The sequence below is a fragment of the Saimiri boliviensis genome, chromosome 10 (assembly GCF_048565385.1).
Source record: "Saimiri boliviensis isolate mSaiBol1 chromosome 10, mSaiBol1.pri, whole genome shotgun sequence".
Lineage (NCBI taxonomy): Eukaryota > Metazoa > Chordata > Mammalia > Primates > Cebidae > Saimiri > Saimiri boliviensis.
In genome coordinates, this window is record NC_133458.1 from 88,075,253 (window position 1) to 88,093,410 (window position 18,158).

At 36.7% G+C, this 18,158-nt stretch overlaps 1 protein-coding gene and 1 pseudogene across 2 annotated transcripts in view; one reads left to right on the top strand and one right to left on the bottom strand.

Annotated features, from left to right (window-relative positions):
• The window catches only part of SP4 (Sp4 transcription factor), a 95,687-nt gene that overhangs the window by 47,090 nt on the left and 30,439 nt on the right, over window positions 1-18,158 (top strand). For both annotated transcript variants that reach the window (XM_003935107.4, XM_074379602.1), the window contains exons 4-5: window positions 1,814-2,042; window positions 6,621-6,820. In XM_003935107.4, coding sequence (XP_003935156.1) covers window positions 1,814-2,042; window positions 6,621-6,820 — 429 coding nt within the window. The remainder of the gene's footprint in view (window positions 1-1,813; window positions 2,043-6,620; window positions 6,821-18,158) is intronic.
• On the bottom strand, window positions 8,976-9,710 carry LOC120365382 (small ribosomal subunit protein uS5 pseudogene; annotated as a pseudogene).

Consider the following 18,158-nt stretch of genomic DNA (forward strand, 5'->3'; position numbering starts at 1 on the left):
CCATTTGCTTGGTAAGAAACAACTCTTTAAAGTAGATAGGGAACAGGAATTTTACAGAGTCAGTGTTACTATTTTAGAGTTGAGGAAACTTGAGGATCTCTGAGTGCACAGTCATAAATTTACAACTCTCACTTCACTTGCATTGCTTTACTTAACCACACCATGCTAATTCAAAGGTGTACACAAAAGTAAACTTTAGTAGAGGTTTATATCCTTACCAAAACAGTGGTACAATGTATTTTTTAATGTGTATCTTAGTTTTGGGTGCTACCAAAAGGATTAATGGTGCTGTAGATGCACAGAGGAGGATGAGATTGACTTTGGCTGGGAGAGTCAGAGGTTTCATTTTGTTTAGAAAATGTGTACTATTTTCTTACTTGGTAATTTTTTTTGCCTCTTTTTGGTTGCCCCATACATTTAAAGTACTACATGTGCAGCTTTAAATAAACCTTTTTTATTTTATACACAGGACCCACATGTTTGTTTCTACTAGCATATTTTATTCTTGCATTGCCACCCAACTCAGCAGAGATGAATTAGTAATAGTAGCTAACATGTAATGAGCAATACTGGCACTGTGGTCGAGGATTTGTAAAAAATTAACTTAATACTGAAATCAACTTTCTGAGGTGGAAACATTCTTTCATAAATTGGTATTTTCTTTTCATTCCATTCACATACTTGTCATTCCCACACCTGATCGAGAAACTGTAGAACTGTATGAAATAAAAGGTAATTATAAGGCATTATAGGCTGGATGCATTGGCTCACACTTGTAATTCCAGCACCTTGGGAGGCCGAGGTGTGTGGATCACCAGAGGTCCGGAGTTTGAGACCAGCCTGGCCAACATGCCGAAACACCATCTCTACTAAAATTACCAAAAAAAATTAGTTTGGCGTGGTGGCATGTGCCTGTAATCCCACCTACTAAGGAGGCTGAAGCAGGAGGGTTGCTTAATCCTGGGAGGTCGGGGTTGCAGCGAGCCCAGATTGTGTAAGACACTGTCTCAAAAAAAAAAAAAGGATTGTATTTCAGGATAATGTTAAGCCATGCAAATAGATGTTTTTTGGGATTATTGTGCATTATTTATTATATTTTTCCCCAAGTGAAGAACCCAAGCTGGTATATACACTAATCTGAGCCATGAGTTGTGAGTTATATCACATGAGTGAATAAAGTAATAATATCTTACATGTGTTTTTATGATTACAGTAACAGTATGTAGTAATCTTGAGTGGTTTTGCATTTTAAGAATGATTTTATATACTAAAAAAAGTCTAATCAATAAAGAGATGTTTATTTAAACAACTTAGGAATGCAAGATGTCCATAAAACTTAATCCTTTGTTTAGTGACTTTTCACTGTTGTATTTTTTTTGTTGTGATGAGTTATGTTGCTTACTGTGGAAATGGTAATAAAGCTTTGTGTTTATATAACATCTTTCATCTTAGGATCTCAAAGTGCTTTCAGCCATCTAATGAATCATCATAGTAGTTTAGTGAGTAGGTAAGTGACAAGTATTATTATCTTCATTTTACAGGTGGAGACAGAAATTAAGCCACAAAGTGGATTGAATGATTTATGTATATAGTTCCATCATCTAAATACATAGGCAGTCTGATCTACTGAAGTAAGAATACTGTATTTTAGAAAGACTGACAAAGTGTAAGCCATTAACCCCTTAGTTTTTGTACTTCACGCAGATCATTAGCAAAAAATTATTAGCTTTAAAACACGCACATGGAATTTTTAAAAAATTCTTTCTTTAGGTGTAGAGAACATTATAATACTTTTTTTTTTCTTCCTTTTTAGGTCAGCAGCAAGGACAAGATGGAGTAAAAGTCCAGCAAGCTACTATAGCTCCTGTAACTGTAGCAGTTGGAGGAATTGCTAATGCCACGATAGGTGCTGTTAGTCCTGACCAACTCACACAAGTGCATTTGCAGCAAGGCCAGCAAACTTCTGATCAAGAGGTACAGCCTGGCAAGAGGCTTCGAAGAGTTGCCTGTTCCTGTCCCAATTGTAGGGAAGGAGAAGGAAGGTAAATGCTCTTATTTTTCAACTGAGTCAATTTGGAAGACATAAAACAGGGGTTAAAACCAAGTAATTGACTGGGAATGATGGTCACTGGAACCTCACTACCTTTGTAGCCTAGAAGTTGATATATAACGTTAGGAAGGGAATTAAGTTGGGCTGTTTCAGGAATGAAATTTTAGTGGTCCTTTGCCTTGTTTCTTACACTTTTTAAAAATGTTTTTTCTTTGTTTTTTTTCTTTTTTTCCTTTCCGCCCCTGAGACAGCGTGTTACTCTGCTGCCTAGGCTGGAGTTCAGTGGCACAATCTCGGCTTACTGTGACCTCCACCTCCTCGGTTGAAGCGATTCTCCTGCCTCAGCCTCCCGAGTAGCTGGGATTAATTATAGGCACATGCCACTGTGCCCAGCTGATTTTTGTATTTTTAGTAGAGATGAGGTTTCATCATGTTGGCCAGGCTAGTCTTGAACTCCTAACCTCAGGTGATCCACCAACTTCAGCCCCACAAAGTGCTGAGATTACAGGTGTGAGCCCCTGTGCCCAACCCCTTTTTTCTTTTTCATAAAATTTTTACATACCTTTATTGATACAAAATTAATTCATATACCATACAGTTTACCCATTTAAAGTATACAGTTCAGCATTTTTTAATATATTCAGAGCTGTGTAGACATGACCAATCAATTTTAGAATGTTTTCATCATCCCCAGAATAAATTCTGTATCTTTTAAGCATCACCCCCTTATCCTCCCAACCCTTCCATCTTAGGCATCTAATTTCTGTCTCTATAGATTTGCCTATTATGGACAATTCATTTAAATCGTGTGGTTCTTTGTAACTGGTTTCTTTTAGCATAATATTTTCAAGGTTCAGCTGTATTACAGGGTGATCAGTACTTTATTCGTTTTTAGGAACAAATAATATTCCACTGTATAGATATACAGTATTTGGTTTATCCTGTCACTTGAAGGACATTTGTTTTTTTCCCACTTACTAATTATGAATAATACTGTAGTAAACATTTGTGTAGAAGTGTTTGTGTAGATATGTTTTCATTTCTCTTGTATTTATATGGAATTACCTAGAAATGGAATTTCTGGGTCCTGCTGTATGTTTAACCATTTGAGGAAGTTACAGACTGTTTTCCAAAGTGGCTATACCATTTAACATTTCTATCAATAGTGTTTGAGGGTTCCAGTTTCTCTAGATCATTGCCAGTACTTGTCATAATCTGACTTTATGATTAAAGCCATTCTGGTGGGTTTGAAGTGATATCTCACTGCAGTTTTGGTTTACATTTTTCTGATTGTTAATGATATTGAGCATCTTTTCTTGTTCTTATTGTATATGGATGTATCTTTGGAGAAGTATTTATTTGGCTCTTTTGCCCATTTTGAATTACATATATTTTTTTTATTATGGAATTGTCTCTTTATATATTCTAGATACAAGTTCCTTATCAGATACAGGATTTGCAAATATTGTCTCCTATTGTGTGAATTGTCTTGATACTTTGTTGATAGTGCCTTTGAAGCACCAGAGTTTTAATTTTGAAGTCTAATGTTTTCTATTTTTCTTTATTGCTTCTGCTTTTGGTATTGTATCTAAGAATCCATTGTCAAATCCAAAGTCATGAAGATTCCTAGTTTTTTAAAGATAATTTTACAGTTTTTACTCTTACATTTAGGTCTTTGGTTAATTTGGGGCTAATTTTTATATGTGGTGTTAGGTAAGTGTTCATCAGGCACCATTTGTTGAAAAGACTACTGTTTCTCCATTGAATGGTCTTGGCACCCATGTCAAAAATCACTTGACCATAGACACATGGATTTATTTCTGGACTCTCAGTTATATTCTATTGATGTATATGTCTGTCTTTATATCAGTGCCACACTGTGGCTTGAGTACTTTGGCTTTGTAATAACTTTTGAAATTGAGAAATGTGAGTCCTCCAACTTTGTTGTTCTTGATTGACTCTTTAGAGACACTTGCAATTCCATGTGAATTTTAGAATCAGTTTGTCAGTTTCTACAAAGAAGCCAGATGGTATTCTGATGGAAGTTGAGTTGAATCTGTAGATCACTTTGGAGACTGTTGCCAACTTAACAATATTACATCTTTTGGTCCATGCACATGGAAAGTTTCTCTGGGTATTTAATCTTTAACTTCTTTCATCAGTATTTTATAGTTTTCAAAGTTTTACACTTTGTTAAATTCCAATTTTATTTTTGATGCTATTGTAAATTGAACTGTTTTCTTGATTGTTCATTACAAGTATGTGGAAATACATTGATATTTTAAATAATGTATTCATCTTGTATCCTGCAACTTTTGCTCAACTTTTTGATTAGTTATAATTGCTTTTTTTATTTTGTTTTGTTTTAGTGAAGTCTTTAAGATTTCTACGTATAAGATCATGGAATCTGTGAACAGAGATAGTTTTTACTTTTTCCTTTCTACTCTGCAGGAGTTCTATTTCTTTTTCTTACCTAATTTCCCTTTCTGGAACCTTTAGTACGGTGTTGGCAGTGTGCTTGTATTTTGTTGAGAATTTTTGCATCCATATTCATAAGAGATTTGTCTGTGGTTTTCTGTTTTTTGTAATGTTTTTATCTGGTTTTGGTAATGATAATACTGGCCTCATAAAATGAATTTGAAAGTATTTCCTCCAAACTGGTATTACTTCTTTAAATGTTTTATGAAATTTACCAGTGAAGCTGTCCGTTCTTGGGCTTTTCTTGTGAGTAGTTTTAATTACTAATTCAGTCTAGTTACTTGTTGTAAATTTATTCTGATTGACTCTTTGCTCTTGAGTCAGTTTTAGTATTTTGGTCAGTATTTTTCTGATAATTCATCTGTCTCATCTGAGTTACCCAAGTAATTGGCATAGAATTGTTCATGGTATTCTTTTGTAATCCTTTTTATTTCTGTAAGGTTGGTAGTGTTATCTCCTCTTTGATTTCTGATTCTAATAATTTGATTCATATTTTCTTGGTCAGTCTAGCTAAAGGTTTGTTAGCTTTGTTTACGTTTCCCAAGAATCCCAGTGTTTGACATTTATTTTGACCCTAAGAGGGTTCTTTACAGCCTCTTGGCTCACGTCTGTCTGGCAAACCAGCCAGCCTGTAATTAAGCTTTTCTTTCCAATAAATCTGTTAGTCTTCTCCCAATTATTTGTCTTTTGAAACAATATCTACTTTTTTTGAGAGTACCCTTAGGTTTGGACTTCTTCACATTGTCTTACAAATGAAGTCAGTTCGTTTGGGAAGAGATTTGGAGCTGTTTGTTTCATGGTGTGTTTCTGAGTCACAGCTTTTGAACTATGAGTTGAGACAGTGGCTCATTTCTGAGTGACAACCCTGCTTTAAGAACTGAGTCCTTGGTTGCAGAGGCAGCGGTAGTCTCAGGTCTCCTTAGCTGGCCCCTCTTGGCTTAGAACTTGGACTTTATGAACTCTGAATGGGCCAGGTCAGGGGCAGTGTAGACCCCAGCATTTTCATCATGCCACATCCAAGGAAGAGCCTGTGTCCCAGGGTTAAGGACTTGGTTCCGCTATGCTTGCCTAGAACTTAGCAACAGGTAACCAGGGGTAAGAGGAGAAATACAGACATCTTGCCCTTCTTGGAGCCATCGCCCTCTGACTAGGAGGTGGGAAGAATAGGAATCATATTCTTGGCTGCACCAGTCTCTAATGTTCTTGTGTCCGTGGAGGTGGGAGGAAGTAGGGAAGGAATGAGTCTTGGTTTATATACCACAGACTCTTACTGTTCTTACCAAGTTCTGTGAAATTTTCTTGAATAAATGTTTGTTTATTTGCTGTTGTTTGCTTTTGGGACCATATCCAGAGACTTTAAATAGTATTTTTTTAAATAATTTTCACCAGTTTCACTGTGAAACAGATCCATGGAGCTCACACTGTCTTGATGGAAACGAAACTCTGCACCTTAACACTTTTAACTGGATTTAGCCATCTTTTTGAAGTTTTAGAGAAGTTTCAAATGTTTTGAAAGGTTTAGAGAAATTTTTTTCCTCAAGTGAAGAGCCCACTATGGAAGGAACATGCAGTTCATAGTAGAACATAGACTGCCTGAGATTAACACATTTTCATAGCAATTTGGTACGCAGATCTGTTTTATTTTTTCTTTAATTGAAATTTTTCTGGTTTTAACTACAGTTATGGCATCATGATCAAACGTATTCAAGCCGGGCGCAGTGGCTTAAGCCTGTAATCCCAGCACTTTGGGAGGCTGAGGCGGGTGGATCACGAGGTCAAGAGATCGAGACCAGCCTGGTCAACATGGTGAAACCCCATCTCTACTAAAAATACTAAACATTTGCCGGGCATTTGCACTCCAGCCTGGGTTGCAAGAGCAAAAAAAACTCCGTCTCAAAAAAAAAAAACAAAACAACAAAAACGTATTCAGAGAAGCACTGAATAAGTTCTTTTTGTGTTTACATGATACATGTAAATACAAAATACTTTTCCTTTTTGTATTTACATATATTTAATTACCTGCTTTTTAATTTTTCTATTATAAGCCTACTATTTGGCAGTGTTATTAATGTTTGGTTTTTGTTTTTGCTAGAGGCAGTAATGAACCAGGAAAAAAGAAACAACATATCTGTCATATTGAAGGATGTGGTAAAGTTTATGGCAAAACATCTCACTTACGAGCACATCTTCGCTGGCATACTGGAGAAAGACCTTTTATATGCAACTGGATGTTTTGTGGCAAAAGATTCACCAGGAGTGATGAGCTTCAGAGACATAGAAGAACCCATACAGGTTAGTTGGTTTATTTTAGAACATGCACTTTTTACTTATTTCTTCAGTGTTTCTATGAAAGTTTTAGTCATAGTTTAGCTATCAGATTGGAAATAATGCAAATGTAGGAGAAGTATTTACTTTAGCAATTATATGGAAGATATTTAAGGTTAACATTTTTAACCTCATTTCTGGGATACATTTTATTTTGCTTTTTGTAAACTTTATCAGCATATTTATGAGACCTGGAATTTATTCCATTGTTTGTATTGTATTCTTAGCATGTTGAAGTCATATATTATTTTTCATAAGTGATTAAATCGATGAAAAGAGTTGAATTATGATCTTAATGAGATCCTTCATTAGTGTGTTTTAGGTTTGTTTGTTTTTTTTTTTGACAAGTTGGGAAAATTCACCAAAATATCAAGAATAATATGATAAACATCTGTCTAACAACCCTCACTCCAAATGGGCAGTTGTTAATACTATATTTTCTGCTTTTTTTTAAAATAAAGAAAAGCATTTAAAAAGTGAATATCATCTTTACTCTTTACCCTTTCACCTTTCAAAGACAGCAGCGACTATAAATCTAATGTATCTAAGTTTTATGTACACTTCTAATGCTCTTGCATGTATTATTAATGGATCTACATATAAAATGTTTTGTGTATGTTGTGAAATGTTACAGTGTTGCAAAATTATAAATTTTACTTAGGTTTTGAGATCTATAAGTTTGTGCATATATATATATATATATATATATATATATATATATATATATTTGCATATATGTGTTTCCTTGAACTGCTATATAATATTCTATCACATGAGTCTACAATACTATATTAATTCATTCCCATACTGTTTGAGGTTATTGCTAGGATTTTTTTGTGTCTGTGCTGTCACAAACTTAGTTGATGAGAACTTGTGTGAGAAGTGAAATTGCTGGATCATAGAGAATGTACGTGTTTGATTTCGCTAGGTAATGGCTAAAGAGTCACTACGGTGGCTATTATAATCTCTCCTTCACTAGCAATGACTGATAGTTTCCATTTTGTACTCACTGGTATTCAGTAGTGTCAGGCCGTGAACGTTTTTGTCAATCTGTAATTGTTTATCATTTTTCAAATGTGCATTTTTTGTGGTTATTCATGAGATTAAGCATCTTTTCATGTGTATATTGGTCATTTATGTCTTGGTTTATTATTCTGGTTCTCTCTCTTTTTTTTTTTTTCAGAAACTTTCCTTTTTGCATTTACATGATTTATATGTTACAGTTTTCCCTTTCAATAAAGGGCTTTTGCTAGTCTTTAAGCTTTGTCGTACCTGTTCTCATGTGGAAGTCTTACATTTTTAATTAGTCAAATATAAATCTTTTTTTTTTTTTGTCTTTTGCTTTTGGTTTATAAATTTTTCTTCTGCCCCATGGTCATCATGTCTTACAAAATAATTTCTTCTAATAGCTTTAAAGTTTTCTTTTTGTAAGTTTCATCCTTTATCAGCTCAAGATTCTTTTTGTTGATGGAATGAAATGAGGATATAATTTCATTTTTCTAATACGTGGAAAGCCATTTCTTGAATAGCCCATTCTGTCTCTATTGATTGTCCTCTTTTACATAATGTCTCCTTTAAGTGTGGTTCAGTTTCTGGGTTCTCTGTTTTGAAGCTTTTATCTGTTTGCCAGTTTCTACACCAGTGCCCTTACTATGTTAATGACTGTGGGTTTGCATCAGGTCTTGACTTCTGGTTGGGGGATCAACCTACCTCTCTCCCCTCCCTTTCTCTCCCTCCCCTCCCTTCCCTCCTTCACCTCCCCTCCCCCATTTACCTCCCCCCTTCCCTTCCCCTCTCTCCTTTCCCTTCCCCTCCCTCACTTTCCCTCTCCTCCCCTTCCCTCTCCTTCCTTTTTTCCTTCCTTTTTTTTCTTCCTTCCTTTTTTCCTTCCTTCCTTTTTCACTTTCTTTCCTTCTCTTCTCTTTCTTTCCCCAGAACACTCACCCTATTTAGAATATTTAGAATTTGGGACTCAGTATTTCATTATTGAATAAATTTATTTAAATAAATTATTGAATTATACTTTACACTTTAAACCTGTGCCAAGATACATGTGGGACAAAAGGAGAAATAAAACTGACATTTCTTTCTTCTTTTTTTTGCAATGTCAATTCACTTTATTTTTCTTGTATAAAAACCCTATGTTGTAGCCACACCTGGAGCTTGGGTCCTCTGCATGGAAACTCTGGTGTGGGTCTTGACGAGGTGGTCAGTGAATTCCTGATAGGGAGACTTGGTGAATACAGTCTCCTTCTAGAGATTGGGGGTCAGGTACCTGTAAGTCTTAGAGATGGCATCAAAGGTGGCCTTGGCGAAGTTGCCCAAGGTGGCAGCGTAGCCCCTAGCTGAGGTGTAGCAGTCATCGAAACCAGCCATCATGAGCAGCTTCTTGGGCACAGGTGCTGAGAAAATGCCAGTGCCCCTGGGAGTGGGTATGAGGCGCACCAGCACAGAGCCACAGCGGCCTGTCACTTTGCAAGGGACAGTGTGGGGCTTGCTGATCTAGTTCCCCTAGTAGCCTCTGCGCACGGGGACAATGGAGAGCTTGGCCAGGATGATGGCCCCACAGATGGCAGTGGCTACCTCCTTGGGACACTTACACCCAGACCGACTTTACCATTGTAGTCCCCAATAGCAACAAATGCCTTGAACCTGGTGCGCTGGCCAGCATGGGTCTGCTTCTGCATCGGCATAATCTTCAAAACCTTATCCTTGAGAGAGGCCCCCAGGAAAAAGTCAAAAATCTCAGATTCCTTAATGGGCAGAGAGAAGAGATAGATCTCCTCCAGAGATTTAATCTTCATGTCTTTGACCAGGCGGCCCAACTTGGTGACAGGCTTTGCCTCCGCGAGCTCCGCGGCCTCGGCGCCGGCCCCGGCCCTGTCCACAGCCGCAAACCTGGCCCCGGATACCACTGCTGAAACCTCCATGGAAGCCATCTCGGTTCCCCACCCCAGGGCCCCTGGGGCCTCCGCCATTATGTGTTTTATTGGAGAAGAAAGCAAAACTGACATTTCTAAATCAGCTGCTATATTGTCAGATATTTTGAATGTGACTTTATTTGATTCTAACAGCAGCACTGGCATAGAAATTAGCTCCATTTTAAGATTAGAAAGTAGTATCTGCAAGGAAAAAATTATGAAATCTATTAAAAGTGATAAAGTTCTTTTTTTTCTTTCTTTCTTTCTTTTTTTTTTTTTTTTTTTTTTTTTTGTGAGACGGAGTTTCGCTCTTGTTACCCAGGCTGGAGTGCAATGGTGCGATCTCGGCTCACCGCAACCTCCGCCTCCTGGGTTCAGGCAATTCTCCTGCCTCAGCCTCCTGAGTAGCTGGGATTACAGGCACGCGCCACCATGCCCAGCTAATTTTTTGTATTTTTAGTAGAGACGGGGTTTCATCTTGTTGACCAGGATTGTCTCGATCTCTTGCCCTCGTGATCCACCCGCCTCGGCCTCCCAAAGTGCTGGGATTACAGGCTTGAGCCACCATGCCCGGCCGATAAAGTTCTTTAATTTGATAAACACATAAAGTAGTAATACAAATGAGTATAGATTGAGTACCCCTTATCTGAAATGCTTGGGAAGAGAAAGATTCTGGATTTTGGATTATTTAAATTTTGCATGTACACAATGCAGTACTTTGGGGGTGAAACCCAAGCGTGAACATGAAATTCATTTGTTTCATATGTGCTTTATACATATAGACTGAAAGTAATCTTATACAATATTTTTAGTAATTTTTGCGTGAAACAATTCGTGTTAAGCACTTATGTGTGGATTTTTCTATTCTCAAATAATGTCAACACTCAAAAGTTTCAGATTTGGAGCAATTTGGATTTTAGATTTTTGTTTTAGGTATACTCACCCTGTGTTAGTATAGCATCACAATCCCTGAAAAAGTTAGCATTATACTAAAGCTGTGAATTTTAATTATAAATAATAATAATTTGAAAGATTTCTGTATAGTATTATACCATACCATTGATGTTGGCAAATTTGATTGATTAAAAGTTAATTGCATATCAATTGTTGATAACTGTTTTTGAAAAATACTCTGCTATTTATGTCTGTATGAAAAGATGCAGTATTTCCACCCTGGATTAGCAGTGGGATAAGTTAGGGAAGCCAAGAAAAATTGCTGCTTTGTTTGGTTTGGAACCATGACTGCATCATTTTGTCTGAGAAATGATGAGTTTGTAAAGTCCCTCTTTCTTACACATCCACACACTTGTAGATACAAAAAACAAATTTATTCAAGAATTTATATATACATATACTCCAAAACCAAATATTAATGATTTAGGGCATGTTTTTAAGAAAAAAAGATTCACACCATTATTATCATCTATTGGATTCACAACTCATAATCCAATATACTTTAAGCTTACTTCCAGTGGTTCAAACATCTTAAATATATCACACATAAAATTGTTTAATTCAAACATGTTGACACGAAAAATACTGTTTAATATCACTATACCTAAAATTGTTACTTTTAAAGATTTAACATAGTAACTCCTGTTTGTTAAATTTGTCCAAAGGAATATAAAAAAATATATTTTGAAAAAAGTATGGATTAATCATTTAATAAGTTGAAAACCTTGACCATTCATAGCAAGAACTATGCTTTATTTAATGTCTAACCACTACTATAAATAGAAACTTGTTTACTTGGCTGTGAATAAATGGAGTTACTTTTATTCACCGCCGAAAATAATGATCTGTTAGCTTTTTAAAGGAAATGTAAAAGGTTTTCAAAACAATACGTGAATATGGTATTTAAAAGTGAAATCACAGAATAGCTTACTGTAATAAGGAGGCTCTTTGCCCCACCCTCTGTCCTGCTCCCCAGAGAAAATCTTAGCTGTTTTAACTATTTTTGATTTTTGATCTTTCTAGGATGATTGCCATGTATCTAAATCATATACTAGAACACTGTTACTTATCTATCAATATTAGATACTATCTTTTGAGTTCTTGTATTTAGAATTGAGGATTTACTTCACTCTAAGATTTTTTTTTAATTGCATTTTAGATTTTGGGGTACATGTGAAGAACATGCAAGATTGTCGCATAGGTACACACATGGCAGTGTGGTTTGCTGCTTTCCTCCCCATCTCCTATATCTGGCTTTTCTCCCCATGCTCTCTCTCTCCAACTCCCCACCCCCACACTGTCCCTCCCCTGTTTCCCCCCCTACAGATCCCAGTGTGTGATGTTTCCCTCCCTGTGTCCACGTGTTCTCATTGTTCAACACCCACCTATGAGTGAGAACATGCCGTGTTTGATTTTCTGTTCTTGTGTCAGTTTGCTGAGAATGATGGTTTCCAGGTTCACTTTAAGATTCTTTGGAAAAACTATATGCAGCCCAGACATTATCTCTTAACTTACCACTCTTGTTTCTGATAAAGTTAGGCAATGCCTTTTTTTTCTTTCATAGTCTTTTTCTGAAGTAATCTAGTTATTTCAGATTTTTAAGAACAATGTCAATTCCATTCAAATTTTCTTTTTTACTGGAGCCTTCCATCTTTCTGATCAACATGGACTGATTCTTCTGTAGGCCTGTTGCATGGGTATTACCTTGAGATTTTTCTTCCCTTCTGTGTTGGTTTGGCTCTCATATTGGTTCTCAGGATCTCATGTTTTCATTTTTCTTGATCTGCTCTCTTTGTTGCTGGAAAACTTGCCGAAATTCTTCCTAATAAAAAGTATGGGGAAGTAAATTTGTCTAAAGAATTCTTTATTTTGTCTTGCTGCTTAATTTGGTGGTTTGGCTAATAACAATATTCTAGTTTGAAAATGATATTCTCTTAAAAACATTATTGTCTCTGCTCTGTTGTTTTCTCTCATCTATTTTACCAATAAGAGGTTTGTTAATTTTTTCTGGGTTTTTTTTTTTTCTGTAGATGACCTGATTTCCCCCCTGCAACTTTATTTTTATTTTGAAATAATTTTACACTTAGAGAAGAGTTGCAAGAGTAGCATAGAGTTCTTATCATTCACCAACCTTCCTTTAATGCATACTTCTTACATCATTACAGTACCTTATGAAAATTAAGAAATCATTGTTACAATACCGTTAGAATTACAGACTTTCTACCAGTATACCTCCCCCACTCCCCCATTCAATCTGGAATAACATACTGCATTTATTTGTCGTGTTTCCTTAGTCTCCTGTAATCTAACTTTTCCTAGTCCTTTCCTTGTCTTTTATCACCTGGTCACATTTGAAAGTTAGTAGGTTCAGTATTTTTGGAATGTCCCTCAGTTTGTTTTTTTCTAATGTTTTCTAATGATAAGGCTGAGGTTGTGAATTGTCATGGGAAGAATAGCACATTAGTGCCTTTCTCATCACATCATGTAAGAGGAGGTATGTGATGTGGCTTTCTCATTGTTGGTGATGTTAACCCTGAGGCATTGGTTAATGTAGGGTGTGCCACATTTCTTCACTGTAAAATTACAGTTTCTCTTTTCCATGTTGTTTGTTAGAGGCAAGTCACTAAGTACAGTCTACATTCAGGGGGAAGAGAATTGAGCTTTACCCCCTGAGGGGAGAAGTATTGAAGAATTTGTGGATATATGTTAAAACCACCGCAATAATTAATATTTTAGAAGAATTTGGGGGGCTTTTTTACAAATACTCTTTTTTGTTGTTGTTTTTTAATTATTCAGCTAAGACAGTAGAATAGGTGATTTATTTTATGGTTGTTACACTCAGCCACAAGTAAACACAGAAATAGTCCAGAATGTCACAGGTCCAAGGCAAAGGACCAACATGGGCAGTTTTGGTTATAAGCAAGGTGGGTCTCAGGTGATTGGCGATCAGATGGCGATGCAGTTCTAGATCCATTGAGACAAGCGGTAGACAGTAGCATGCAGTCCCACAACTGGTACCAGCATCCCCAGCGTCCGCATTCCATGTTTCTGCTCCTGTGGCCTCCACGGTGCAACAAGCTAGTGGTTTACTTGGACCTCTGCCTCATCTTTCTTCTTTTACACTTCAGCCTGTGCATTCGTTTCTTCCTCCAGTTGACTCTCATGGCGCAGAGGTTTCTATAGCCATGAGAAAAAGAGAAAAGCTACAGTTAGTTTGCTGTGGTGATGGTAAGTGCAGAGGTCAGATGTCAATGGATTGTACGTGGAATCCGAACACAGAAACCAACAACACTCACCCCAAAAAAATGGCGCTAAGGCCAAGGGGACAAATACTCTTTTTAAAGAATACTAAAGCTTCACTTTTTGCATTCCTTAGTGGATCTTGCCTGCAGCAATTATTGCTGTGATGTTTTAAAGGTCGTTTTCTATCTTCCTTGTTCTTTGTACCGCTTTTATTTTCTCCTCCAATTATTTAGTTATGCAGTCATTTGTTTACATTGGTATGATCTCAAGAGTATTTCTTTTCTTTGGGATACAATTCAATGCTATCATTGTTTTTTTGCTCAAATTGTTTCACCTGTGGCCATTGGAAGGTCTTTCACATTAGTTCCTATGTCCTCTTGAAGTGCCTCTTGTTTTGTTTTGTTTTGTTTTTCACTCCAATGTTGCCTTTTAACCTGTGTTCTGCAAACTTCATAGTGATATATCTAAGAATAGGTTTTTACTTGTTGTGCTAATGAGTTGTACTCTGGGTTGCTCCTCTCTCTCCTCTCACTCTGACTCTTAGTAGACATGTTAGAATCCCTAGGTTTTGGGGTTTTTTTTACAGTCTTACAGCTTTTCTCTTATACCTTCAGATATTTCTATTGAATTGCATTTTAATTTTCAATAGTGCATTCCATTGTTGTTGGTGGGTTTTTGTTTTGTTTTTGTTTTTTACTGCGTTTTATTCTCATGTATGGATGCAGGTGCTTGCTGAAATTTGAGTTTTTTAATCCAGAATTTTATGTTTCCGCCAGGATGATTTTTTTGTCTGTATCTTGCGTTTTCTAGTGTTGTAGGCTTTCCTGAATTGTCCAGTGATTCTTGATTTTTGTTCATGTTGATGATAGTGGTGGTGGTGGTGGTCATGGTCATGGTGGTGATTTGATGAAATCTTAACTGAAAGATTTTGAAAACTTTATGAGCTAGTGGTGTTTTGTTTTGGTTTGGTTTTTGAGACAGGGTCTCCTCTCTATCACCCAGGCTGGAGTGCACTGACAAAATCACAGCTCACTGTAACCTTCTCCACCTCCCAGGCTCAGGTGATCCTCCCACCTCAGCCTCCGGAGCAGCTGGAACCACAGGTGTGCACCACCATACCTGGCTCATTTTGTATTTTTTTGTGGAGATGCATTTTCTCAGTATTGCCTAGGCTGGTCTTGAGCTCCTGAGCTCAAGCGGTTCAGCCTCCCAGAGTGTCGAGATTATAGTTGTGAGCCACTGCCTTGGCAGAGCTAGTGGATTTCATTTTAGGCAACTGGGTGTGACACTGTGTTATACTGAAAGATGCCTAATTACCAAAATACAATAATATGCTGTGTGACCATATTTCTTTAGATACACATCTTTAATATTTTGCCCATTTTTTTAATAGTAGTTATGGTCTATGTATGGACTTCAGTTTTCTGTTTTGTGTTCCATGTCTCCCTCCCAGCAGAAGCACATTGACTGTCTTCTAGAGTATATTGTCTTCCTTAATAATTTCTGTTCTAGTTTGCAGACATTTGGTACAATCACTGTTTTGCTGATGGATTTTCTTTTTTGTTGTTGTCGTTATTGTAGATTTAACCCTTTTATGTCTTTACTATTATTTTAATGGGTATCTCAGTGGGGAGAAAAAATAAACAGGTGTAATCATGCTTCTGTCTTAAACTTTAAAGGTTTACATTTAGCCAGGCTCAGTGGTGCACACCTATAGTCCCAGCTACTGAGGATGCTGAGTCAGGAGAACTGCTGTGCTAGGAGTTCAGGGATGTAGTGCCTGTGATCCCATGGATAGCCACTGCATTCCAGACTGGACAGTATTAGAAGAACCTGTCTCTTAAAAAAAAAATGTACTGTTAACTTGGAAATACTATATTGATATAACTAAATAAATAATGTCTATAGTAAGGATATTATATAGATATACACACTTGATGTGTTACATGTGTTAATATAGAATACTTTGTGAATATTTTATTGTGGATACTTTGCCTACTTACTGGACTGTTACATTTGCCATTCATAATATACTTAGCAGTAAGGCAATCAAGGGATGATTTTTGGTAACTAGTGTTATAAGGAAGTTACATCTTTAACCATACCTCATGTTCTTTTTCACCAACTAAGAAAAAGTCTTTTTCAAAAGAGCCCCTAAAAAGTATTGTGCAACTGCAGTGTAGGTTCTTCATAATATATGATGACTTAGTGTTTTAGCCAAGATATGATTTTATATAGTTAAATATATTTATATCAATAATTATAAACAAGTGTAGAAAACAGATTCTGTAAAATTCATTTGGGAATGAAAATTCTATTTTTTAATAAAAGAAAGAATATTTGATCAAAACAAATGAAACAGTAAACTCCATCAATTGCACTGAAGTTTTCTCCCAGAATTTGTTGTTGTTGTTGTTGTTGCTGAGACCATATCACTCTGTCACCCAGGCCTGAACGCAGTGATGTGATCATAGCTCACTGCAGCCTTGACCTCCTGGGTTCAAGCACCTCAGCCTCATGAAGAGCTACAACTTAAAGGCCCACACCACTACACCCAGCTAATTTTATTTTGTAAAGATAGGGTCTTGCTATGTTCCCCAGGCTAGTCTTAAGCTCCTAGCCTCAAGTGATCCTCCCACCTCAGTCTCTCAAAGTACTGGGATTATAGGTGTGAGACACATTGCCCATTCCCAGAATTTTCTTATATAGATGCTTTAATTAGTATATGAAATGGTCAAGACTGTTGCCCTTTGAGTCCACTGCTGGCCAAAATGGACTAACCTATCCACAACTTGTCTCTTACATTGACTACACTAAAAACTCTGGATAAGTTTACTTATTTTCTTAAGTATCTAAATGAGGACAGTGAAAAGCAAACTATTAGCAGGCAATCGAGAAATGAAATCAAAACTTGAATAATAGTGTGTCGTATGTGTTCATTTCATAGAGATCTTTTTCTCTCCTTTGTCTCCCAGGTTTGACCCTGTGGGCACTGCATAGCAGGTGCAGGTAGCAAACACTCTTAAGAGAAACCTCTTGTATCTAACCAGAAAAAGTAAGAAAAGGGGCCTTAGTGCTCCAAAACCAGTTCCATTTGCAGATTACACTGAAGTAGTAGCATAAGCACCAAAAACTCTAGAAAATACCTGTATCTCTGGCTAGAGGAACTAGAAAATGGAGACTGTCTCCCAACAAATCTGAGGGAAGTCATCATTTTTTTGTCTTGTCACTTCTACTCTGAAGGTGGTCCCAGTCATAGTGTACATGCTGAACATTATAGGAGCCCCCAGAAACTGGGCTTTTCTTGCCAAAGGAACTAGAAAGAGAGACAGCTGGAGGTTGGAAAGTCATAGGGGAAATTTTGAGAGAGATACAGAAGATGTTCCCTAATTCTGTGTCTGGAGCAAAAGAAGTCCTGGGTTCAGTCTTGCACTGGGCTCAGCCTTGAGCATTGCGTGCACAGCACAGACAAAAAGAACCAGCAAAGGCCTCAAGAACTGAACATCTTAAAAACCACCATCTAATTCTCAGCATGTGCTGAGCAGAGACAAAAAACATCACAAAACCTCTGAAAAGTGAATTAATGTTGGAACTGCTGCTCAGAGAGGGCAAGATGGAACTTTTAGTCTGAACCTAAATGGGCTGTTTGCCAGCTAAAACAAAAACATTCTCCAGAGAATTTTTAACAGTACCTAAAAATCTCTACAACATAACATCCAAAATGTCTAGGATACAATCCAGAATTACTCAACATACTATGAGCCACATAAAGCCAACATTTTCTTGAGAGAGAAGATAACAGATGTCAAGATGATCTAGATTTCAGAATTATCAGTTAAAACCTTTAAAGCAGCTCTTACAACCATGATGCATGGACTAAAGTTAAACATGATTGAAGCGAATGAAAAGGCAAAAATACTTAAGGGCCCAAACATTTCGGGTAAAGGGCACTTGACTTGTAATCTGGAAAAAAAAAAAAAAAAACAGAGAAAAAGGAAAACAGAAACATGAAAAACAGACAATTTGAAAACAGATGATAAAATGACAGACTTAAAATCTAATCAAATCAATAATTACATTAAATGCAATTGATATAAATTATACTAATCAAAAGGGAGACATTGTCAAATGACGTTTTAAAAAAGGGATCCAGCTGTATGCTGTCTGGATAAGAACCTCACTTTAAA